General features: G+C 39.0%; 1 protein-coding gene across 1 annotated transcript; it reads left to right on the top strand.

Annotated features, from left to right (window-relative positions):
• Positions 1–9,967: 9,967 nt before the first annotated feature.
• Positions 9,968–23,656, top strand: LOC124265046. Its single transcript, XM_046699832.1, has 6 exons — positions 9,968–10,168; positions 11,412–11,499; positions 18,119–18,318; positions 19,042–19,124; positions 22,037–22,235; positions 23,540–23,656. The coding sequence occupies exons 1-6, from the start codon at positions 9,968–9,970 to the stop codon at positions 23,654–23,656; spliced, it is 888 nt and encodes a 295-aa protein (XP_046555788.1).
• Positions 23,657–24,554: the final 898 nt, after the last annotated feature.

Raw genomic sequence — 24,554 nt, 5'->3', positions numbered from 1 at the left:
TATGTAACTGAACATTTACACTTTAATGCAGGACAATACAATATCAAAACGGGCTATAGATCACCAGAAACTGAAGGTAGATCACCATACTAAAGACCATGGGGACGTATAGTACTTTGGCTACCTGCATGGACCCTAGACGGATTTATATAATCCCCTTAGCCGTTGGTGATTGTAGTTACATTTAGACATAACTTAAAACACAAAAATACTCCGTTTTAAAAATTCGGTATGTTTAATTTACTTTGAATGTTTTGGAACTTACGTAGCCCCACAGGAGGACAATAATTTTACAATACTTCAGCCCTCTGTGAGGATACAACCACTAACGATCTCAGTTGCTAATCAAACTGCCAACAATAAAATATTTATGTATTTACAAATCAATTTATCAAAATTTATGTAACAATTAAATTTCTTTTAAAACTGCAATAATTAAATGATATTTAACGTTAAAAAAGATCCTGAACTGTTCTGTCATTGAAATATTTATCCCTTGTGATGGAAAAATCAATGCAGTCAAACAGTACATGTTTGACTGTGATTCTCTCATCACAAGGGATGCAAAACGGAGGATCTTCACCTTTCAATAAATACTCATGTGTATACCTTATATGGCCAATGCGATAGCGTCGCATATCCACCTCTTCAAATCTGGACTGACAGCCTAAGTAGGTGTAACCGATAGTTGGTTTAAATTGATGTAATTATTGATACCTACTTGGGTGTCCCACTTCTTCTGCATCAGATCACGGATGTACGATCTAATCAGAGCTTTGTAATTAGAGTATGGAATAAGAAGTGGTGTCACAGATTTGTTGAGTGCTGCCTTAGCAGCAAAACCGGCCATTGTGTAACCAGAAATTCCAACGTGGTTTGGTAACCAGCAGAGGACTATGTCGTATTGGCCATTAGCAAGATAATTATGTAGTTCAATAATTTCTATTAAAAGTGGATGTTTTCAAGATATGTTTTTCATAGCCGGAAGGCACGAAAGAGAGTCTGAAAAGATTATATATTGTTTATATTTAGGGTGTTTTTGAATAAATCTTAAGGCTGTTAATATGGCGTTTGCTGCAGCTGTGAAGATAGAGCTGTGATCTGGTAATCAAGAAGATATTCATCAGGATGAAATGACAGTGGCACAAGCAACTGCGCCACCATCCTTGGATCCATCTGTAAAAAAGGATGTGTATGTTACCTTTTGATTGATGGTATTCTTCTTTAGATTGTAAGTCATTAGTTTCCGATTTTTTTAATGTTGTCAGTGTGAGGACAACTTGTGGCCTCACCAATTGCCAAGGAAGAGAAGAAAGCTGAGGGGAAGGAGACATATGTTCCAGCTCAATGCCAGCAGCAGAATGAAGCGTTGGATGCTTATCCCAAGAGTTGGAACATGTGAAGATGCTTTATTATACAGATCCTCATAAAGAGGACTAAACCACAGTTGTGAGCAGGATTGGGTTCATTCGAATATAGCTTTGTGATATATGGTAAAGACAGTTTGATTCGATTTTAAAGATGGCTCATCGGCCTCAACGGAGAGACTGTCAACGTGAGAAGTTCGAAAGGAGCCAAGACAAAGTCTTTGACCTTGGTGGTGGACAGAATCTAATTGGTTTAGGTTGCTTTTGCAGGCTCCACCATATACGATGGAGCCATAATCAAGTTTCGATCGGACCAAAGATCGATATAGGTGCAGGAGGAAAGCTTGATTCCCTCCCCACTTTCAACAAATCGAGTGCCTTCGGGCATTTGGCTTTTAGGTATTTAATATGTGGCAGAAAGGTTAACTGCGAGTCAAATGTGTGTGCCATTTAAAGATAATTCAGGGTCTTTATGGGATTTGGATTTTCTGCAGATGTGTATACATTTGTTCTTTTTTATTTAGAAATTTTAAACCCGTTTTCCAGGCACCATCTATGAATTTTGTTAAGACAAATTTGTAACTGTCTCTCAATAGTTCGCATAATTTTACCACGACAAGAAATATTAAAATCATCTGCGAACAGGGATCCGTCGATTGAATCACTTAAAACGTTTGAAAGACTATTAATTTTATACTAAATAGCTTGACAGACAATATACTTCCTTGTGAGACACCCTGGTCCTGATTGTAATGGTGAGACAGGGTTGAACCCACTCGGACTTGAAATTGCCAGTCGGTTAAAAATTATGATATAAACTGAGGTAAACGACCCCTCAGACCAAAATCATGTAAATCCTTTAATATGCCATGTTTCCAGGTCGTATCGTATGTTTTCTCAAGAGCCAAGAATATTGTAACTGCATGTTGTTTATTTATTTTTTGCATTTTTAACAAAGGATTCTAACCGTACCAAATGATCAATGGTACTTCGATTTTTCCTGAAACCACATTGAATGTTTGTTATAAGGTTATTGGTTTCAAGATACCAAACCCATCTATTACTTACCATTCGTTCCATGGTCTTACAGACACAGCTGATAAGAGATATGGGTCTGTAATTCGATGGGTCTATAATTCGCTGATACCGGTCAGGTTTTGGAATCGGGACTACAATGACATTACGCTATGAAGGAGGAAAATTTCCAGACGTCTATTTGATCAAATACACCTAAAAGTGTCAAAAGACATGATTCAGGCAAATAATTTAGCAGCTGATAATGGATATTATCATCACCTGCTGTAGTATCATGAACTTGCTCAAGCGCTGTGTGAAGCTCATGTCGTGAAAGTACTTGTAATCTTCACCGTTATGCGAATCAAATTTGACTTTTGTCTTTTCCTGTTGTTTCTGATATTTCTGATACTCAGGGACATAATTTGCCGATGATGAATGTTACATCTGTCAGTTATTTACTTTTCACAATCTTTAAGATGATGAGCAGCAGATTTTGATCCTTTGCCTTCTATTTTCTGAACCATGTTCCACATCTTAAACCTTTGTGTGCGCGAATTAATTTTGGAGACATAGTTTCTCTAAGATTGGCGCTTGTTTTGCTTATATGCCCGTCGGGCCTTCGCACTGGCAATTTTAACAAGTTATGAAATGTAGGATGTCGGCGAAAATATTTTTTGGCCTTCTTTGGCCTTCTTCCTACATTTCCTGGCTTGTTGGCATTCAATGTTAAACCATGGTTTACGAATATGAGGAATTTCAGAGGACTTAGGAATTGTTTGTTCAGCAGGTTCATTCATTGAGCGGAAAACAAACTGTATGGAATCTAATACATTTTTAAAATTGTCTGGTATTAAGTTTTCCACACATTGTTTTTAATCAAGGACTAGTTGGCCTTCGGAAAATTCCACTGTGATGAAGGTGAATCATCATCCGGTTTGATAGCTTTTAGGACAGTAGGGAAGTGATCGCTTCCACAAGGGTCATCATGAACAGACCATTCGAATTCGTTGTAAACATTCGCATCTGCGAGGGACAGATCAAGTGAAGAATAGGGTGTAAATAGGTACTTGATTCATCATTAAACACAAATAAAACTATTATCAGAAATATAATCTTCAATGTCCCTTCCTTTATTGCCTGTACTTGTACATCCACATAGAAGGTTAAAACCATACATATCGCCCATGATGATGCAGGGCTTAGGTAGCTGATCATACAGTGAGTGAATGAGTTTAGCTTTACGCCGCACTCAGCAATATCCCAGCTATATGGTCTGTAAATAATCGAGTCTGGACCAGACAATCCAGGGATCAACAGCATGAGCATCGATCTGCGCAATTGGGAACCGATGACATGTGTCAACCAAGTCAGCGAAACTGACCACCCGATCCCGTTAGTCGCCTCTTACGACAAGCATAGTCGCCTTTTATGGCAAGCACATGGGTTGCTGAAGACCTATGCTACCCCGGAGCTTCACGGGTCCTGATCATACAGATTATGAAGATCAAATTGTGGAGGAGCAGATGAAGGTGGAATGTACAAAGAGCTCAAAGTAAGCGAATTGTGCAAAGTATGCCGAATAGCAACGGTTCGAAGATTAGTGTTTAGATGAATACAACAATGAGTGATGTTCTGTCTTACTAATGTAGTAGAACCTCCAGTCGCTTTATCCCCTGGAGAAGAAAATGATGACACTTGTACTGCCTTAACTCAAATGTATCAGTATGTTTAAGATAGGTCTCTTGTAGACATACTGCTAACGGTTTAAAATCCTGACGTTACATCTGTATCTCATTGAAATTCTTTCTGAGTCCTCTGCAATTCCATTGAACTATATTAGATGAATGACTAATGGTGGTTCACTGGGTGATCTCTCACGCGAACTCCTCACAGAGTAACTTCCATGTCCAGAGCACTATAGGGGTTCTGGACAGGCACCTTTGATTGGGCGGGATTCCTGGGTGATTGTTTCCTATCTAACCTTTTTCTGTCACGTTTTGTACGATTGGCAGTTGCTGATTCCTCTGGGATTGGTTGTGACTGAGTCTGAGGTGTTGAATTTGGTGTAGACGTTTGACTCTTTGTGAGATCGAGCTCGATGGCAGGTGCAGTCGACACGGGTCGAACATATTTGACCCATGTCAACTCAGTCTGACATGGTACAGATGAAGTTTGAGTTGACCTTGAGACAGCAGCAGAATAATTTAGTGTTGACTGAGTAGCTGATTGAGTGTTGAAGAGTTTTCTAGCTTCTCCAAATGTGATGTTTTCTCGTACTTCAGCTGAAAGGTCACATGCAACCAAAAAAACAAACATAATTAAAACACAAATATCACTTATTCATGACATATAATATACATTGCTGTTAATGAAAAAACAATTAACAACATTTTAAGCGTACAATCGCAAATCAAAAGTGCAATATTTTGTACTTGGGTTTACTTCCCTCGAAACGAAGCACCCGGGATACCGAACCCAGTCAGAGCGGGTGGGCGTGCACTTAAGTGTAACCATAACTTTAATTGGCTGGTTCATTTGCCGTTACACTCAGGGCTCTTTGTTTGTGTATAGAGATGTTGGGTTTTGTAAATAATGCTCATTTTTTGTGTATAACATTTTGCAGTCAACAGACATGTCATGTGTACATCACACCTGCCTGTCTGTGTTATTACATAATGTGACAGAGACAGAACTCGGGTGAACGAGCCAGAAATCAATGCGTTTTGTTTATGGTGTATAGCCTGATAGGTGTTACGTTCAAATTGGATGTTGTCAGTGATCGAAGTTGTGTATTGAATATTGTCATTAGCAGACAGGCAGGCAGACACATAAGTGTCAATAAAACAGACATTGAGTTTTGTCTGTGACAGAGGCACATCTATATCACAGTTAGAAATTCTGACAGTGCTAAATAATGACGTTGCTTCTAAGTATCGATCTGAGAAAGTGACTCGGTAAGAAGAACGTGTGGTGAAATAGTCAAATGAAATTATATAAACCTTTAAATCGGTAATCTACTGTCATAACATTCAAAAAGCTCACGCCTGTGAAATATCAACAAAACATTAGAAAAATAGCTCACATCAAAGCCTACTGCCAGTACTCACCGCCAGCGAAGGTTTTCCGTCATGAAATGTCAAACGCCTCACTGGTTGACACGTAGCTGAGTAGATCTAGATCCTTAACAAGGTTCTTTAATGTAACGAGAAGATTATTTACTATTTGTTTGACTACACTACCAAGATTAGACTACTCCTGCTCACGACCTCATCCGGACATACCGCTTCCAAGCAGCGCGAACCTATTCACTGCGCATGCGCCATGAGCGCAGTGCAGCGCAGCACAGCACAGATGTTGAAACCACGTTTCACCCCAGCTGGGGTGAATCTAGTGAATCGTTTGAACTCTGATTTCGCAGGGTTTTTTTCATCGCGTTATTTATCAACTTTATAAGTTGAATTTGCATTTTTGATAATTTGTTACTGTATGTCCATACCGAAGGTATCAGAATCTACAAAGTTTTACGTTGCATGAGACCTTTAAGACTTTTTCCAACTGAGTATGGTTTTACGCCGCTTTTAGCAATATTCCAGCAATATCACGGCGGGGACGAAAGAAAATGGCTGCACTCATTGTACCCATCTGGGAAATCGAACCCAGGCCTTTGGCGTGACGAGTGAACGCTTTAACCACTAGACTACCCCACCGCCCCTTAAGAATTATAGATACTGTTTGCCAAACATGACAGAGTGTTGAGGCTGCCATATGCTGGCCATCACAATTTACACATTTCAATGCTTGTTCACAATAAATATTGTCATGGCTGTTACCAAAGCTCTGGCAAACCACAGAACGAGTACAGTTCTTGGAGCCATGGCCAAACTTCTGACATCTAAAACATCTGAGTGTATTGGGGACATACCCCTCCACCCCGATGTTGACATAACAAGCTTTGATCGACTGTGGTATTGTAGATCGTGAAAAAGTAAACAAGTACGTATTAGTGTGTTCAATGGTTGAATCAGCTTTCTTTCAGGTGAAACGTTTCACTGAATTCACACCTTGGTCTTTGAATTCTACTGCTATTTCTTGATCGGACATGTCGGACAAGGAACGGGTCCTGTCACGAACAATGCCTTTGCAGACGTTGAGTGTTGTACGTTCAGAATCAATAACCTCAACACTGGCAAATTGCTGGATTGATAAAAGATTGCTGGATTGCTATTTCCTTACACATTCTACAAGCATGGAGCCAGAACTAAGTCGGGTGACATGTAACCTCCCCACAATAACCATGAATAGGCTTCGAAGTGGCAAATGGGTTCAGTTTTATCGGTACACGATCTTTCGCTTCGATCACAAGGAATCGAGCCCAGGAATCAAATTTTGTACTCTTCTTTTTCTTTATTTCTGAACTGTAGGCCAGAGGCCCGTAGTACACGTAAAAACAGTTATAATGGGTGAGTGGTACAAACGCGTTTGCGTTTTAACAGTGCATGGTGTATAAACGTAGCAATATTCTGAAGGAGCTGTACATTTTCGGTTGACATTAGCATACAGAGTTTGTAAAATGTGGGACAGGACGTATACATAGATGGTATATAATAGCCCATTTGATCTTCATACTGTAGGCAGATGACAAGGATATGGTATTCATCTTCAGTAATATCCCTGTCACACATTTTGCAGGATTGGTTCTCTGTAGCATGACATATTCGTTTAAATACAGTAAATAATAATAACCACATCGAAACTGCGATAACGATACCCTTAATTTCCTTACATTTGCAACTGTTAAATGCTTTTTATACAGAAAGTGTTGTTTAAACAAAGAATACCAATATGAACATTTTCCAGTTTGAATATTTCTGGTCCACTCTTGCTGAAATCAATCCTTACATCGTTGTTGAACAATGGATAAAAATGCTGTAGCATTCCCAACTCCCTGTCCAACCCATGCATATCCAAGACCAAGTTGGAACAATGCATGTTTAATTAACATTGGCAAGTTGTGTTTATTTCCAGCCTCACTTGTATTTTCAACCAAATACAACAACATCTTACAGGCTTGTAAGGGGATAGCAATGAGGACGCATTGAGATGACTTTTAACCAATATAAGATAGAACGTTTCAGTGCCAAGATATAGATTGGGTATCTTCCGCATTCACCTAATACAGTATCACTAGCTGTTGATCTGCGGATGTCCAGAAAACGTTTACATGCTTGCAACTGTATTTTTCCAATGCTTTTAAACCTTTGAATGCCCTATATCTCAGAACCATACAATAGAATTGGCAGGATTTTAGTGTCAAAGATTGTAAACTATAGTTCATATGAGAGATTTTCAAACTTAAACAAACTACGTTGATCAGTTATGAGAGCCTTCTTAGCATTAAGAGTAAGATTGTTTATAGATGCCTTCCAAGTGAGATTACTAGTAAATAGCATACCAAGGTATTTGTATGATGCTGAAACTTTAATTGGAGCAAGTTTGTAGATCCACTTTTCCGTTCTAGAAAGTCTGCCCCCATGTTTAAATACAACAATACTTGTCTTGTTTAAATTTACTTGGAGACTCCATGTTTCGCAGTAATTCTCTAAAATATCAATTTGTATCAACAGAACCACGTTATCAGCAAATAAAACAAGGAACAGCTTGAGTAAGTCAGGGAATAACTGAACGCCATTTGTACAAGTGGACGTGATTTGATCGACCAATTCATTAATGAAAAATGAGAACAGAAACGGACTAAGAACATAACCTTGCCGTACCCCTAGAGGACATTCAAATACTTCTGTGTTTACGTTATTCGATGTACGCACACATGCTTTCGCGTTTTGGTACACAGATCGCCACACTTTATCCATTTTTGAACCAAGTTTGTTCTTTTTGAATAGATACTACAGCTTTTTACACCTTGACAGAATCGAACGCTATTGAAAAATCAATAAAACAAACATAGAGTTTTCCACACTTCTGTGAGAGGTATTTACTGATAAGGGCCTGTAAGGTAAATATATTATCAATGGTAGAGTATCCTGATCTGAAACCAGCTTATTCTTCTTTAATTGTATTGCAGCACTCAGTCTGTTGTACAAGATATAAGTATATAGTTTGCCAAATAAACCGAGAAGTGATATGGCACGGTAATTTGCAGGTAAAGTTTGATCTCCATTTTTATAAAATAGGATAATGATAGCTTTGGACCAGAACAAAGGGAACTCTCATTTATCATAAAGAGAATTAAATATAATTTCCAGAAAAGGTAGGAGGAAATTTGCTGAAACTTTAAACATTTCGCCAATTATGTAATCACCCTCAGCCGCTTTATTTGCCTTAAGCCTGGTAATACTGGCGTATATTTCACCTATACTAACTGGTGAATCAATATATCATCAGGTGTTTGCAAGTCACATTGATTGAACATGATGTAATCATCGAACGATGGATCGTTGATGGGGTCATTCTGGTTTTCAGAAAACAGGTCCCGAAAATAGCTAAACCAAGTCTCTGGAGATATATTATTTGATGTTGAAACCCCACCGGTTAGGTTTTCAGTTTTTGCCAGAACGATTTAGGATCAACCATTGTATCATTCAGTTCAATAAATTGTTTGTCGTCATGGTTACCCTTGGCCATCTTACAAGCTGATTTGTATGCATTTCTACGAAAAGCAAGATTTATTGACGTCAACTTCTTTATTGTGAACAACACAACGTTTCGGTGTGTATGCTTGCTCCTTCATCAGGTGCAAGCATACAGATGTCTGATTGCGGCATTAAACAACAACACAAAAGTAGACTCGGTACCCTTTTGCCACCAAATTCCCACCAGCTGAAAATGCCCTTTTCAACCTATGAAACGAGCTGAATATCAATTGATTGTCTTGAAACATTCCCATGTACCCAAACCATTATTGCTATCACCCACTGGCCGTGGATCGTCAGCCTTCGATGGAAGTCTTCAACCTGTGCTCACAACGAAATCTAATCTTTTCGTTACTCGTGTTCAGCTAGTGACTTGACTGAGTCCGGAGATCGCTGTCAGACAAGACAATAAACTTGCTGGAGATCAATACAACACATACTTGTGCATGCAACAGAATGTCAGAAGAATATTGTTTCAACTCTTAAAATGACGATAGCAGTAAAAGTGATGCAAAATAGACTGAACAGAATACTCCAGATGTTTAACGATCGTCATTTCTTGACTATTAAACGTAAAGATCATAATGCTTCTCAGTAGAATGCATGTGAGCGATTCTGTACGTTCTCAAGACCACACACTAATGAGCAACGTTGAATATGATTGAACAGCATACTGAAATCATCATGATCTTCTTTTATTGATGTTTCCAAGCTTTTACATCAAAACATTTAAAGGCACACGGTAACTAGGCAATTAGATTGCAATGTTAACATAATTAAGTAGTGTTAGTCACAACTTGACAGTTGGAGATCAAGATGATGCAAATGTCGTCTAACCATAGCGAATTTGTTCTCCTAATTTTAGGAATCGTGAAGTTAGTCTGTGGTGACAACTGTTTGGACGTGGATTCCGTAGTTCAGAGCGACAAGTACATGGAACTTCAGGTGTTCAGAAAGTTCTGGAGTCGGTCTCTCTACACCTGTGCATCAGAATGTCTGATGTCCTCAGCATGTCTGTCCTTTGGATTTGACAAGAAAGCGCGCACCTGCCTACTGAACAGTAACAGTAGTGATACTGCTAACGTTGTTGACAGAACAGGATTCCTCTTCAGTGATATTCAACACTGGCCAAAGGTTGGTGAGCACAGTCTATTTTTTTCTAGTTTGTTTTAAATCACAAGACCATTGGAAGGGCAACATGTAATTGCGATCCTACAGACCTCGTTTTACCACAGTTACAACTGAATGTTTTCAATATTTGTCCCCAAAGAAAGGGTGTTTTAATTTACATTAAGGTGCGGAAATTATAAGATTGTCTGTCGTTAAAAGTGGTCCAAATGTCAAGTGTTTTAGATTGTTCCAGTACAATCTTCTCAGAAAGGAGAACATATCTAAATAAAGAAATACAGTGGACTCCCTCTACACCGACATCGCTTGGGACCGGTGAAAAATGTCGGTTTAGAGGGATGTCGGTTTAGAGCGAGTTGTTAGAAACTCAGTCCAAATTGAACCACACACAGACAACATTGAACAAATACAGTGAAATGAATGTGTATATCATTGTCTCGTTTTTAACAAATATCCTCTGTGTAATGACAAATGATGAAATTTTTAATAATGTTTAATGATTAACCAAGAAGTCAGTCATGGTGTTTTGGCGGGTGGTCAGAAGTTTTTGCTTTGGCAATGCTCTTGCTATATTGAGATTATCTGAAAGTCAGTGAATCATAACAAGCATTTAACATGTGATTTCACCAATCTACGAATCCATAGAACAAGTAATTAGCAAGTAATTACCAGTTAGTCCTCCAGTTAGTCGGATTAGAGGGATGTCAGTTTCCAGGGAGTCCACTGTATCTGCTTTGTAGCCACAGTATGATGCACGATTACGTCATCGCTACATTTGGGTTTCCTATTGATACATAAGAAAAACTTGTGTGCAGAAAAAACAATTTGGTGTATAAGTTAAAATAAAAAGCCATTTTAAGTCATCATGGACATGTTTGCTGTTAAACACTGCAATGTACAACCGCTATATGATGGCGGTTGTACTCACTGACAATCCAGTGATTGCACGCAGCAACATACCCGTTATATAACATGGTCAGTAAAGAATCGAGTCAATCCAGGGGTTTGTAGGCAAGTGACATACGGTCACATGCATCAAACATGGCGTTAATTCCAATTGTTTCAGATAAGTTTTGACAAATGAAGTTCCTTCCTTCATTGTTTTAAGGCCTAGGATTATGGTTAATCGTTAACGTGTCTGTGTCATCAGACTGAAATACATATTGAAAATCGAACGATTTGATATTTTAAAAAATCAACCCCTTTCAACCAATGTCGTCTGCTCAGTTCCAATCGATTTTCCTTCTAGTCACTGTCTGGTGGATGCACTCAAAGGACATGTCAAGAAAACAGACGGTGTGAGGTGACTCGACTCGGTCGTGCAAGATGTGTTCCAGGTACAAATATCTTTACTCAGACTCAGACTCAGACTCTTTATTTTCGTAGATAATGGCCGTTGAGGCCTATAGTACAAACTACGGGAAGTACACACTGTAGTACATATTTCATACTTCCCGTTGAAGATCTGAAAAGTATTTCGATTATTGAAAGATGCTTCTATATACAAAATCTGATACTTAATGCACACGAAAAAGGAAGGAATATCACCAATGAAGTCGTCCCTATAAGATGAATTTAAAATAATTGGGTTCTCCACTGATAATTCATCAGTATATTTCTGTATAGTCCAAGAGATAAGGCCTGATTTATTTACCTCAGAGGTCCAAAAGGTTTCAACATTGGTTCCTATGGGAAAATGTCTGAATTTTCAGAATATGTAAGTCTTACGAGTCAAAACTTGACCAATTTTTCGCTAGAGGGCGCTGAAGTCATGACTCAGCATTTTTTTCACCCACTACCCCACTACTGGAAATATTGATTTTTTGCGTATGAAATACAAATAAAGAGTTGCATATTATATATTATATGAAAGCCAACACATTTGGCTTTAATAAAAGATAACATTAAGTACATCTTTGAACTCACTACTGTGTCAGTACACAGAAAAGACAGAAATTACATAAAAAATGGTAAAACGCACATCTTTCGTTTTTCACTATATATACAAATAAACCATTGAAGAGTATGTTTTTCTCATTTTGGATTGACAAACATATAGTCAATCATTTGAAACAAGAATTATAACTTTCTATCAATTTTTAATGGATCTACACCATGTTTTGTGAGGTAGGTGTCAAATTTGAATTTTGGAAAAGGGAGATAACTCTTGTTTCTTCCATTCTGAGATCCCACATTTTTTGTCCTTAACACATAGCTAGGGAAAAAATTTCATTTAACTATACTTCTACTACTTCTACCATTTAAAGTAGTAGTTGACAAACAACATTTAACACTAATGAAAATATTTACATGGTGAGGAAACCCATAATGTTGGATCAGATGTTCCAGTTAAGGGATGTAAACATTTGTTGTTATTTTCTTTCCAGTAAACAAAATATTTAATATTTTCTAAATTGTGTCCTTGAAAAATTCTTCTAGCTAGTTTAGGTTCAACACATCCTGATCATAAAGAGTGAAATACATGTAAATAGTTGTCTGGTACATATCATATTGGCAGCCATTAAAGTTTCATTTAATTGTACTTCTACTACATCTACTACTTCTACCACTTAAAGTAATAGTTGGCAAACAACATTTAACACTAATAAAAATGTTACACAAGTGATTGCAACCAGTTAGAATGATATTACATAGTTGCTTCATGTCAGCCATGCTTTAAGTGAGCACACATGTAAATGTTGTATAGTCATGGTCACTGGTCTCATGAAAAGCATTACCCATTAGTAAGAGGATTCATCACTGCTCGAATCACTATCAGATCCAAAATCTGATAAGTCTGAATCATCATCTTCGTCAACAGTTGATGCAGTAATACAGGAATCCATTTGGAATGACGTAGGCATTTGATTCCCGCTGAACCATGACACCACATATTTGCCATCGACCAACATCCAACCATGTTTCTCGGGGCTGGATGAAACAGGATTGGAGATATGAGCATTTCTCCAAATTACGTAATACGTAATTCACTCTGGATAGTTTTCTCAAATGGACATCCTTGGAAGGAGGAAAAGCACTTGGATCACAACCTTTTATCTTGTCAAGTGAGCAGTTTGCCTTGGGGGCATATCTATCTTTGAAGACACCGTACCGAGCTTTGTTCACATCATGGATAGCATCTTTCCCATACAATGTACAGACAAAGTGTTCAATTCTAGAAACAATTTCTTCTGTTGGCTCTTCTAGCCTGCCAAGACTTGCAAATGCCCCTGTGAAACTTGTAGAAGACACCATTATCTGAAATGGGCGAGATTTACCTTTCCTTGCGAAGGCTGAGATATAATCACAACCTGTAAAGGCATGAAATGCTGGAAGTGCTTGACAGATGTCTGTGCCAATAGTTTTTGCAAGTGAGCTAATATCAATGTAACGACGGGTGTTGTTGTTGCTACTCCCAATATCCATCCTCACTTGGGCGTTTGGCATGCGGTGGACGTGATGAAGGAGGAGGACAAGGACATCAGTATCAGATGCACGAACTGATATAGTTGGAGACTTTAGCTCACTTGCTATAGTGACGGTGTGATATATGACTCTAGTGTCTGCCTCTTCATGTCCAGATTGAAGTTGGTGAACAACAGACCTAACAACTGCACTTGCAGTTGAGCAGAAAAGGTAACACACTTCATCAATGGCAACATATAAGTCATGTCCATTCAAAGTTGAACTGTATTTGTCCTTTGACCATTCATCAGCAAGGAAGCGAAGAAACGAGGTCTTGAATGATGGTGATTGTAATGCCTGACTGAAATCTTTCGGTCTTGTCTGAAGAGGGCCAGATATGGTTGTATTGAGTTCGCATTTCCCACGAAGACTTCTTTCACTGTCCTTGATAGATGGAGATTTGTACGTATCACACACAAAGTCCACACGTTTGCCCATCTGACATAGTCTCCCAAGAATAGTGAATGCAACATCTCCATATGTGGATGGCAAATGTGTTTGTGACTGTATGAAATACATACCATCAACGACACATGCATCGGGAGTGATTGTTTCCAGATTGTGGTCAATCTTTTTTCAAGACAGGACAAAAGCTTTGATTTGTCAGTTTTGTTCAGGGAACCATCAGTGTGTCCGAGGCAGAGAGGCACGGGGGTTAGTGGATATTTCAGTACTTCCTCAAGGTCTAATTTTGATGTTGTTGCAAGGTAAAGTAAACGTCCAAACAGATCTGTTGTACACTTCAGGTCTTTAACCACCTTGTCTTTAACGGACAGGGCAGCCTTTACTCCAGCTGATGCAAAGTTTTTAACTTTACGCCTTCGAATTGGTTTTCAAACCTGTCAGCATCACTAAAACATCCATCTTTGAACTGCTCATACCACTCCTGTCCTTTCTCCCTGACAGAGATTAAGTCACAGGCTATATCTTCAGGAACAGGATTACCTGAGCTGATGCAATACAGTTGTGATTTATCACAGTTATCCCCAAATGGATTGAGACTATTTTCAATGGCCTGTTCGAGCTTTGCAACATCCTCCTGGTCCCTATGAACACGTGATGGTCTTTGGTCATGGGATATTTCATCGCAGCTTCTGATATCAGCCATCTCCAGGAGGTTTGAAACAACTGTGGTTCGCACTGATCGTGTCACCATCCAACGACTAAGAGCAGACATAGAGCGGGCGAATGCTCCTATTCCTGTTTTACGGGAGGCAGCATCGGCATTAATTGTTTGTTCAAGTGCCATATCAACTGGTACCCTTGAAAAGGATTGGGTAGATCTCTTGATTGCAAGTCCGCCATTCTCAAGCATTTGTCTTCCACCGGGATGTGTAATGTCAATGTTCACCAGTTTCAGGTAGTACAGTGTCATCCAGCGTGAATAGTTTGGCCTATTCATTGCAAAGAAGATTGGACACATCTGTCCAAGACAGTGCACAAAGAGATCCAGATCACATGTTCTGTATGCCCTGCTGAACATGAGATAGAGATTGATCAGATCAATATAGATCATCCAAAATTGTCCAGTTTTTCCATGCTGCCCATTTCTCGTGTCACTTGAATATGCTGCATATGCCTGTGTGATTCTCTGGAGATCCTCATTCTCAAATGCACACTGAACAGACTCTGGTGTTGGTTTTCCTCCAAGTTCACATATGAGATTCTTCAACTCATCAGTGATGTATTCAGGGTATTTGTCACAAAAGGATCCGAAGTGTATTTTCCAGAAGGCAAGTGACAGTATGAGATGAATCCTTTTGCACCTATTGTAATGTTTACCAGAAAGGAACCCATTCATTGAACCACCAGCAAGTATACCAGCTTCAGCCAAGAGATATGGTCCGCCTGAGGCATCGAGGAGGTATCCCAGACATGCAAAGTAGGCTAGGCTTATGTCGAAGCTACCAAAGCATATGAAGAGGTTGTCGTAGACAGGAGCTTCTTGGGCTTGGATTTTCAGAGCTAGTTTCGCAACAGCAAGGTCATAGGTTACCAAGCTGACTTCTTCTCCACATTCCCTTGCTACATCTTGGGACACTTTTAGGGTTTGGGCAACAACATTCAATTGTGTAGGTGGTTGTGTCAGATTTTTCATGTAACCAATCTTTTGCTGTGGTAACAAGTCTGCTGTTACTCTGCCATTCCAACCAATCCAAAGTGGTGTTTGTTGATTCCAAGAGAAACCCATCATCCACAACATGTCCACCTTTAGGTATTTTGCATAGTTATCTGGCACCACATCCTCTGCTACCTGGTATTCAAAAGTCTGTATTTTAGGCTTCTTCCTGTAAGGTGTAATGTCATACTGCCTACCTTGAAATGATCTCTTTCCTTTGCCGGGTTTTAGAGAACCGTTTGGTTCGGAAGCTTCAGATCCAGTGGGCATAAATGGAATATCTTGGTAACATATACCAAATTTGTCATGTAAAGTTCCAGCTCCTGATAGGGTTTCAGTATTTCTCATCATAATTGTCCCAGGCTGTTCCAGTATGTAGACCACATTGTTTCAGAAGACCGTCTGGAACAGAGGAGTCAGACTGTTGAATTGTCTCTGCCAACTCAGTTTCGATCATCTCCACCATATGGTAACCAACACAATGGCCAAAATGATTTAGGATTTCTACCACCTTCCTACTGCCAGTCATACTTTTCAACCCCATGGCAAGTGTCAAATGCTTTGCTGGTTTAACAACCCCATTTGTTACAATGTACAAAACATCATTGGACACAGACTGTACGTGACGTTCAGCTTTGTAACTTCCTTCTTCACTCAGAGTAGAAGAGCCGGTAAAAAGGGTTCGGAAGAAAGCCATCAGATCCTCTGAAGGATGACCATTACCCTTTCTTATGGCATTTGTTAAAGGCAATTCTAAGTCGCCAGCATTGTCTTTTTGATTGAGGAGTTGTTGCCTTAAGATCAGGGCTGCATCAACTAACTTTGCTTTGGTAGACTTTTCATAAGCTTCAGCATACAGCAGTGCATCTTCGACAGACAGATGAGGGGCATGAATCACCTTCCCTTTCTTGTTTGACGACTTGGTACTTTTGATTTTATTGGCATATTTATCCAGTAACTTTGCTTCCACTTTCTGTGCGGTGTAAATCTTTTCACTTCCAAGCAATGTAACATACTTATGATGCAAGGAAGTTAAATAAATTGCACCTTTCTTTTCAATGATATACTCCTCAATCAAGGTTGACACTGACCGGAAAGCTTCACTGTGTCGACTGTCTTGGGCACCGCTGGCTGATTCTTCAAAAGTTTCATCTGTAGATCGGGACTTTATCTCTGCCCTTTTCAGGTACAATCTCCTACAAGAATGATGATATTTGACCTCTTTTGATATAAAGTCAATGTCATTAATGTGGGTCAATAAATCTTGATCACTTAGAATGTTAGCAGCAGTTTTTATATTAGTTGCAGCCTCATGACTTTCACATTTTCCAAGTCGTTCTCTTTCCTTTCCATTCCGTTTCGTGGCAGTTCGGCAAAAAATACACAGAGTTTCAAAAATACCTGAAGATGTAACAGTCACACTTGGGTGTTGTGATCTTAAAGATAATGATGTACTTTTTGGCTTTTCATTTTCTTTTGGTATGGCGGTGAATTTCCTATAGCAAGTGGTGTGATAACCATGTGAATCATCAATGGCATCTAGATTTCGCAAGTATGTACACGCTGTTATATACTTTGACGAAGAGTATTTTTCAAGTCTGTTTTTGGCAACTCCCTGTATAGTCTGCCAGGTTTTACTGTCAAAAGGTCTCACGGGCTCCTGGATGTCTGTGTCCACATGTAGAATGCATGTCAGGGGGAGATTACTCATTGCTGAACATTCGTTTGATATAATAATGTAGCACCTGAAACAGATAGATTACATCCGTTGATGGAATTGCGGAACCATCGGAAATATCTTTAAGAGTGCATCGGGAAGTACACACTGTAGTACATATTTCATACTTCCTGTTGGTGATCTGAAAAGTATTTCGATTATTGAAAGAGGCTTGTATATACAGAATCTAATATAAAATGCACACGAAAAAGGAAGGAATATCATCAATGAAGTCGTCCCTATAAGATGAATTTAAAATAATTATTTTTTCCACTGATAATTAATCAGTATATTTCTGTACCTTTATACGACAACAGTTCTTGATTTTGAAGGTGACGTTTCTGGATTTCTAAAATAACGGATGTTCACGGATGTTTTAAGGTCTGAGACCTTTAACAGATATATTTTTTCAGTGAAGGCATAATGTTTTCCAGCAAGCAGGTTTCTAGGGGGAAAACCTGAGAACACAGTCATGGATTTTCCTTTCACTTTCATTCCTTCATGCCGGTTTTCCTTTTACTCCCATTTGAATCTCTTACAGCAACCAATCGAAACTGTACATTCTCTAATGTTGACACTATATATTTCCAGCATCATTGCTGTGGATATAATGACGTGGATTCTAATTCAAATCAATTTATCTTATTTCCTGAAGAGTTTCAAGGATGTGGTGAACCACCGGAGGTTAGGGACGCCAACATCACCTATGATGGTCACTACCAGGGAGCTGTGGCGACCTTCTCCTGCGGCACTGACTTCAGAACCTGCTACAACAATGTCACCAGCACCTGTCAGTCATCTGGAGCGTGGGAGAGTTTACGTGGTCTTTGTGGACAGTACAGGTGGCACAATCCGGTATGAAATTGAGTTTTGCCTACGCATTTTGTCACTCATTAAATATAGAAAAAAACTTCTACATTCTGAGAATTCTATATAAATGCTGCCAGCTGTCTTTATATCAATGAGCATGTGTAACAGGTTCAACATATTGTCGCAACTAATTTGAACTTCCAATATGAAACAAAGCGACCTCTGTTAACAAGAAAAGTATCCTCCAATATTTGTACGGATTTTGGCGAAATTTATGAAATGATAAATTTGCATCACCTATTGAATGGTGTATACAAAGCATCTAATCACATATCTCCCGACCAATCGATATCCTGTAGTATCTCGTGTTTCTCGGGACAACTTGCGTTAAAACCCTTCTGTGAACACTCCCTTACCTATCATAGACAAAGGTTAATAGGAAAGTCGGTAAAAACACTTAACACTTTTCAAATCAACCCTGTCACGGTAACCAACACGCTTGGGCAAAACCACAGCAATAATGCTTCATTCCCACTCAACAAACGCAGATCGATTAACGGGAATATGTTTCGATGTAAATATTTCGCTGTGGAGACCACTTCCCTCATACTCACCACATTAAAACAAGAAATATATTCTACCGCGAACCTGAATTCTTCTACTCCTCCAGGTATTTTGATTTCAATCGTTCAAAACAACATTATATCTGTTTTGGGCACCTCAGAAACTGGGAGTTGACAAGTTTGTGTGTGTGTTTGTTTGTTGTAGATTGAAGAGCAGTTTTCATTTCCATGTGACCCACCAAGCACGTTCCGGCTGATGATCAGGGGGACACCGACACAAGAAACAAGGTTATTGATACCGACCGTATTTGTTGTCTGCTGATCGGAACTCGTATATCGCTGACCTTGATAGTGACCTTCCTACAGAATATCCTCTCATGGTTTATGCCTCGTGCCTCATGCAAATTGCCATCAATTTCTATCAGTAAGAAAGTTATAGAATACAACGCCAGAAAGTTATAGAATTAGTACACAGAAATTAAAACCCATATGATATACTTTAGTACAGAGAAACTAAAACCCATAAGATATATTTTAGTACAGAAACTAAAAGCCATATGATATACTTCAGTACACAGAAACTAAAAGCCTTATGACATATTTTAGCACACAGAAAACTAAAATCAACATGATATACTTTAGCCTTGGTCGTCCATCGATCCAATGATGACTGTCCTCATGTGTTCAGTCCGTTTCTTGTGTGGGTGCGGAGATGGATGTTCAGGCTGATCCCCGATCGGCAGACACGGGTGCAGTGGGGGCATGGAAACTGTCCTGGGTGGCCAGGGTCAGTGATTGACGCCTTTCTTCCTGCACGTGCTTCAGCTACATCAGCTCGTCTCTTATCCTCAAAGTTGTCTCGCGCCTGGGTAGTGACGAAGCGCCAGCCTGTTCTGTCCATAGCACGCAACTGTTTGTGAGGCATGCCAGAGTGTCTTATGTTGGACTTCACATAGTCTTTGAACTTCCTACTTTCGTTCACAGAAACCAAAAGCCATATGCTATATTTTAGCACACAGAAAACTAAAAACCATATGGTATTTTTAGCACAGGGAAACTATGTTCAGTGTATCACTGTGTCATGAAACAGGCCAGTCTCAATTCTTGAATCAATATTATTGCAGAAGTATATACAACCAAGGCATCCATTCCGCACTTGGCAAGAAGACGCATGTCAAATGTGAAAAGGCTTTGGATTGTCATTGTTATGTGTGTACAGACAGCATTCTTGAAGGTATCCCGTCACAAACCTTCTGAAGTGATCATGGCTAATATTTTTGCTTAAAGGTGGAAAACTCTAAAGTACCCGCGACCACTGACCGCCTTTAAGATCCAGCCTGTGATAATAAGAAAGGTATGATACTTAGGTAAGGACGACAACTTCTTTTTTATGTTATGATGCATCGTCTCGGTATAGTTATTATCTCGTTGTGAGTGAGTGAGTATGGTCTTACGCCACTTTTAGCAATATTCCACCAATATCACTACGTGGACGCCAGAAATGGGCTTCACACATTGTAGCCATCTGGGATCGAAACCGGGTCTTCGATGTGACGATCATTGCTTTAACCACTAGGCTACCCCACCGTCCCACATCTCGTTGTGACCGAAACGTTGCATCATAATACAATAAAGAAGTTGTCATCCATAAAGTATCATACCTTCCCTATTATTCACCAACTTGTAAAATGCTAATCAAACAGATCACTGACCATGATATTTTAAGGGCACTTCAATCTTTAGCTGCCAACATATTCACATGAGAATCAAACACTACTTACAAACAACAGTTGTTTATTGCTGCATTCTAAACTGTATGACGACAGGGATGGATATTGTGATCACATCGATACATGTGTTTGCAGTTGTTGCTGTCATCGGTATGTTGCTGTCCATACCGATGAGGTTGAAACTTCACGTTTGAATCCATTTATTACGATGACCACCAGAATGGCCACTCTTTAAAAACCCCAAAACCAAAACAAATACCCTGGAAAACCTGGGTTGGAATTGATCTTCAGCAACCAATGATTGTCGTTATCTGGTGGTCAGGCTCACTGACACATGCCACGGTGTCCAAATTCCGTGGGACGATGCTCATGCTGTTGATCAATGGATTGTCTAAACTAATGACCACACGTCATGAATCCATATATTACAATGACCATTTGAATCCATTATTATAATGACCACCAGAATGGCCACTCTTTGGAAAAAAAATAATACCCATGAAGACCTGGGTTAGAATTGGTCTTCAGCAACCAATGCTTGTCGTTATCTGGTGGTCAGGCTCACTGACACATGTCATAGTATCACTTGCGGAGATTAATGCTCATGCTGTTGATCACTGAATTGTCTGGTCCAGACTCGATTATTTCCAGACTGTGTTGTACAGCTGTAATACTGTTGAATGCAGCGTCAAACATATACATACTAAAATTATACAATCTCCAAATCGAGTTTAGGAGAGGTTTTTTAAAGATGTATGAAAGGATTTTGTCGTTTCTATCCATAAATGTTATGTTCATAACCAGCTCAATTTGGCTTATGTGTAGTTAACCGTGATCTCAAACATTGTCATTCGTTCAAAGCTATTTTGTAGTTTTACTTTGATTGTACCTATGTGTTTGAACCACACTTTCCAAATACCTTTGACCCGTGAAGATCCGGGGTAGAATAGGTCTTCTGCAACCCATGTGCTTGCCATACAAGGCGAGTATGCTTGTCGTAAGAGGCGACTAACGGGATCGGGTGGTCAGTTTCGCTGACTTGGTTGACACATGTCATCGATTCCCAATTGCGCAGATCGATGCTCATGCTGTTGATCACTGGATTGTCTGGTCCAGACTGGTATATTTACAGACCGCCATCATATAGCTGGGATATTGCTGAGTGCGGCGTAAAACTAAACTCACTCACTCACTCCAAATACCTTTTTTGACTGTATAACTTCTCTCGAATTCGGGTTCTTGCAGAAACTTTAATGATCTTTATTTAAATCTAATTTAAGTGAGAGGCTGCATTTCTTGTGGCTGCCACATGAAGGATGCTAAGATGCTGTGTCAGTGTTTCTAAATACAAACAATTATTGAATATGAAAGATAAAGAAAATCGTAATATATCCTTGTTGGCATTACTGTACACCTGCATGTGAAAGTTGTTCTGTGTCAAACTTCATTTCTTTTACCTCACCATTACAGATGGCGTATCGAGATAAAGAGGGAAGCAGATAACTTGTTTTACTCCGACTTCCGCTTTTACTATCACCCACACAGGATGGTGATCGTTGTGAACACTAAGTTTGATGGGACTTGGGGTGAAGAGATATATACTCATCTATCAATGACGGTTGGACAAGAATCAGAGGTCGACATTACACTTCAAAATGGATTGTACATGGTATGTTCAAGGTGGCAAACTTTGGGGGTTGATATATCAGTTGAATGTAGCTTCATACAATATAGACAACAGGTTTATATCCTTCATGTATGTTGCAAACATGTGTACGGGGTATACAGGGTATGTCTATCAAAGTGTACTATAGATCAGTGGTTGATACACAGTACTTTGTTTCACTGTGTCATATAATTGTCTGACGATCTTTCTACAAGCCAATACGACATCGTCTTCTGTGATACCCAACCGTGTTGGAAGTTTTGTACTACAATGGCTGATTCTGCTGCTAAGGCAGTACTCACCTAATTCGTGACACCACTTCTGATACCTTACATGTATTAGAAGCAGCTTTTTTACGTCAGCGATCTAAAGCAAAACAAGTGGGACACCCAAGACGGTATGAAAACTGTATGAAAACAGTCCAGCGGTTAAACCTACTTGGTTGTCATTTGCAAAATTGAATAGGTCGTTTTAAGACGATGCCGTATTGCCCAATGCAGATACAAGCATGCCCTGCTTGACTGTATTAAATTTTCCATCACAATTACTATTTTAACGTTTCATCCATGATGGATCTTTTAATAATGTTATTTTTCAAATACTTATGAAAAGAAATAGAATTGGCGGGCCTATTTTAACTGACAAGTTATAAAATATTATTTTACGTAACTTATTGTCCCACTGAGTGAGTGAGTGAGTTTAGTTTTGGGCGGCATTTAGCAATATTCAAGCAAAATCATGGCGGGGGACACTAGAAATGGGTTTCACAAATTGTGCCAATGTATAGTAGGGAATCGAACCCGGGTCTTAGGAGGGATTAGCGAACGCTTTAACCTCGAGGTTAACACCACCACCCCTTGTCTCCCTGATAGCCAAAGTGCATTTATCTCTGCAAGTGTTTGGATCGTAGAAAATGCGTTATTTGATTTATGGCTACATTTCTACATCTACATCTATGATATTCTAGTTGGTTTTACCGTTCTTCGTCCACAGGTTTATGTGTCGCGAATGTATAACTTGTTTTTGTCACGAAATGGCTTCCGATTCATTCATGACCAATTTTATTTTTCAATTTTATTCAATTTAAAGTGAAAACTGTTCTTGTCATGGTATATTTGAAATTCCAATGTGACGTTAAATATCAAGTCACTCACTCAATTTGTCATATGAATTATTTTTCATTATTTTGAACATATTTTGGCGTTATATATATTTGAGTTTGTTTTTCTGACACATGTTATAGCACTTTGTATATGATTATGGTTGAAACATTTTCAGAAATTATACAAATGGCTGATTTATTTCAGTTGGTAATTGATGGTGCCAGCGTTTCTAACATGACTGAAAGGGTATCTGGCGCAAAACCCAATCACATCAAGATCTTGGGCGACGTCTCTGTTGGCATGGTGGAGTTCATATCCTGAACCGAATCACTTGAGAGTCTTATCTTCGTGACATTTGAGACAGGCATTGTATTCCTAAAATAAAAGCATAAATAAAGACGATAATATAGTTGAATCAGTTTTCTTCCCCGGGCTACGAAATCAATCCAATCGATGGGATGCATTCCCCTATTTACCCTCGATGGGCATGATTGACCCAGTCACCCTGTTCATTTTCCTAAGACAGTCTGCTGAGAACAAAGTCCATTGTAAAACTCTGACTAGATCACAAATCACTATCAAATAGTCAAGATATATGACAATGGCGAGCATAACATATATTACCGTTATCATTGCGTCAGGTAATAACGCAGTTTGAAGCTCTTGTGATCAAGCGCAGTTTGTAAATTTACACAGACACACACAAATACAAAGTCAACTACAAAGACATGCGAATGAGAAACGCTGGTAACTCTTTGAAGCCATTGTGATCAAACGCAGGTTGTAAAATTACACATATGAACAGAACAGAACAGAACAGAACAGAACAGAACAGAACGGAATTATATTTCAGTAACAGGCCTCCGGCCCAAAATACATAAACATAAATTGATGGATAAGCAGAGCACATATAATGCATTTCATTTAGATTTGTGTTTCTTGTCACCAAAGTATAAATATAGACATACATCCTTGATGATATTAACATTTTTACTCTGTAATATTGATATAAATTAATAATTGATGGACATTTACTAAAATATTTTGATATGATCTTATTTCCGGTATGAAAATATGCATCACAGATATAAAACACATGCCATTCACCTTCAACAACGAAGATATCATTTAATTAACAAAACAGGTTAATGCCTTTCATTATAGGCAACATTAATATATCTACCAGGTTCAACTGCTAGTTTAAAATTGCAGCACCGTA

Source organism: Haliotis rubra, unplaced genomic scaffold (assembly GCF_003918875.1).
Source record: "Haliotis rubra isolate DU_JTF1 unplaced genomic scaffold, ASM391887v1 Scf959, whole genome shotgun sequence".
NCBI lineage: Eukaryota > Metazoa > Mollusca > Gastropoda > Lepetellida > Haliotidae > Haliotis > Haliotis rubra.
This window is presented reverse-complemented; position numbering and strand designations above follow the sequence as displayed.

Excerpts from the sequence above, each read along its gene's own strand:
- LOC124265046 (XM_046699832.1), top strand. The coding sequence starts at position 9,968 with ATGGAACTTCAGGTGTTCAGAAAGTTCTGGAGTCGGTCTCTCTACACC. Across the intron at positions 10,169-11,411 it reads ATATTCAACACTGGCCAAAG|TCACTGTCTGGTGGATGCAC; the intron begins GTTGGTGAGCAC and ends TTTTCCTTCTAG. Across the intron at positions 11,500-18,118 it reads TCGTGCAAGATGTGTTCCAG|AGTTTCAAGGATGTGGTGAA; the intron begins GTACAAATATCT and ends TATTTCCTGAAG.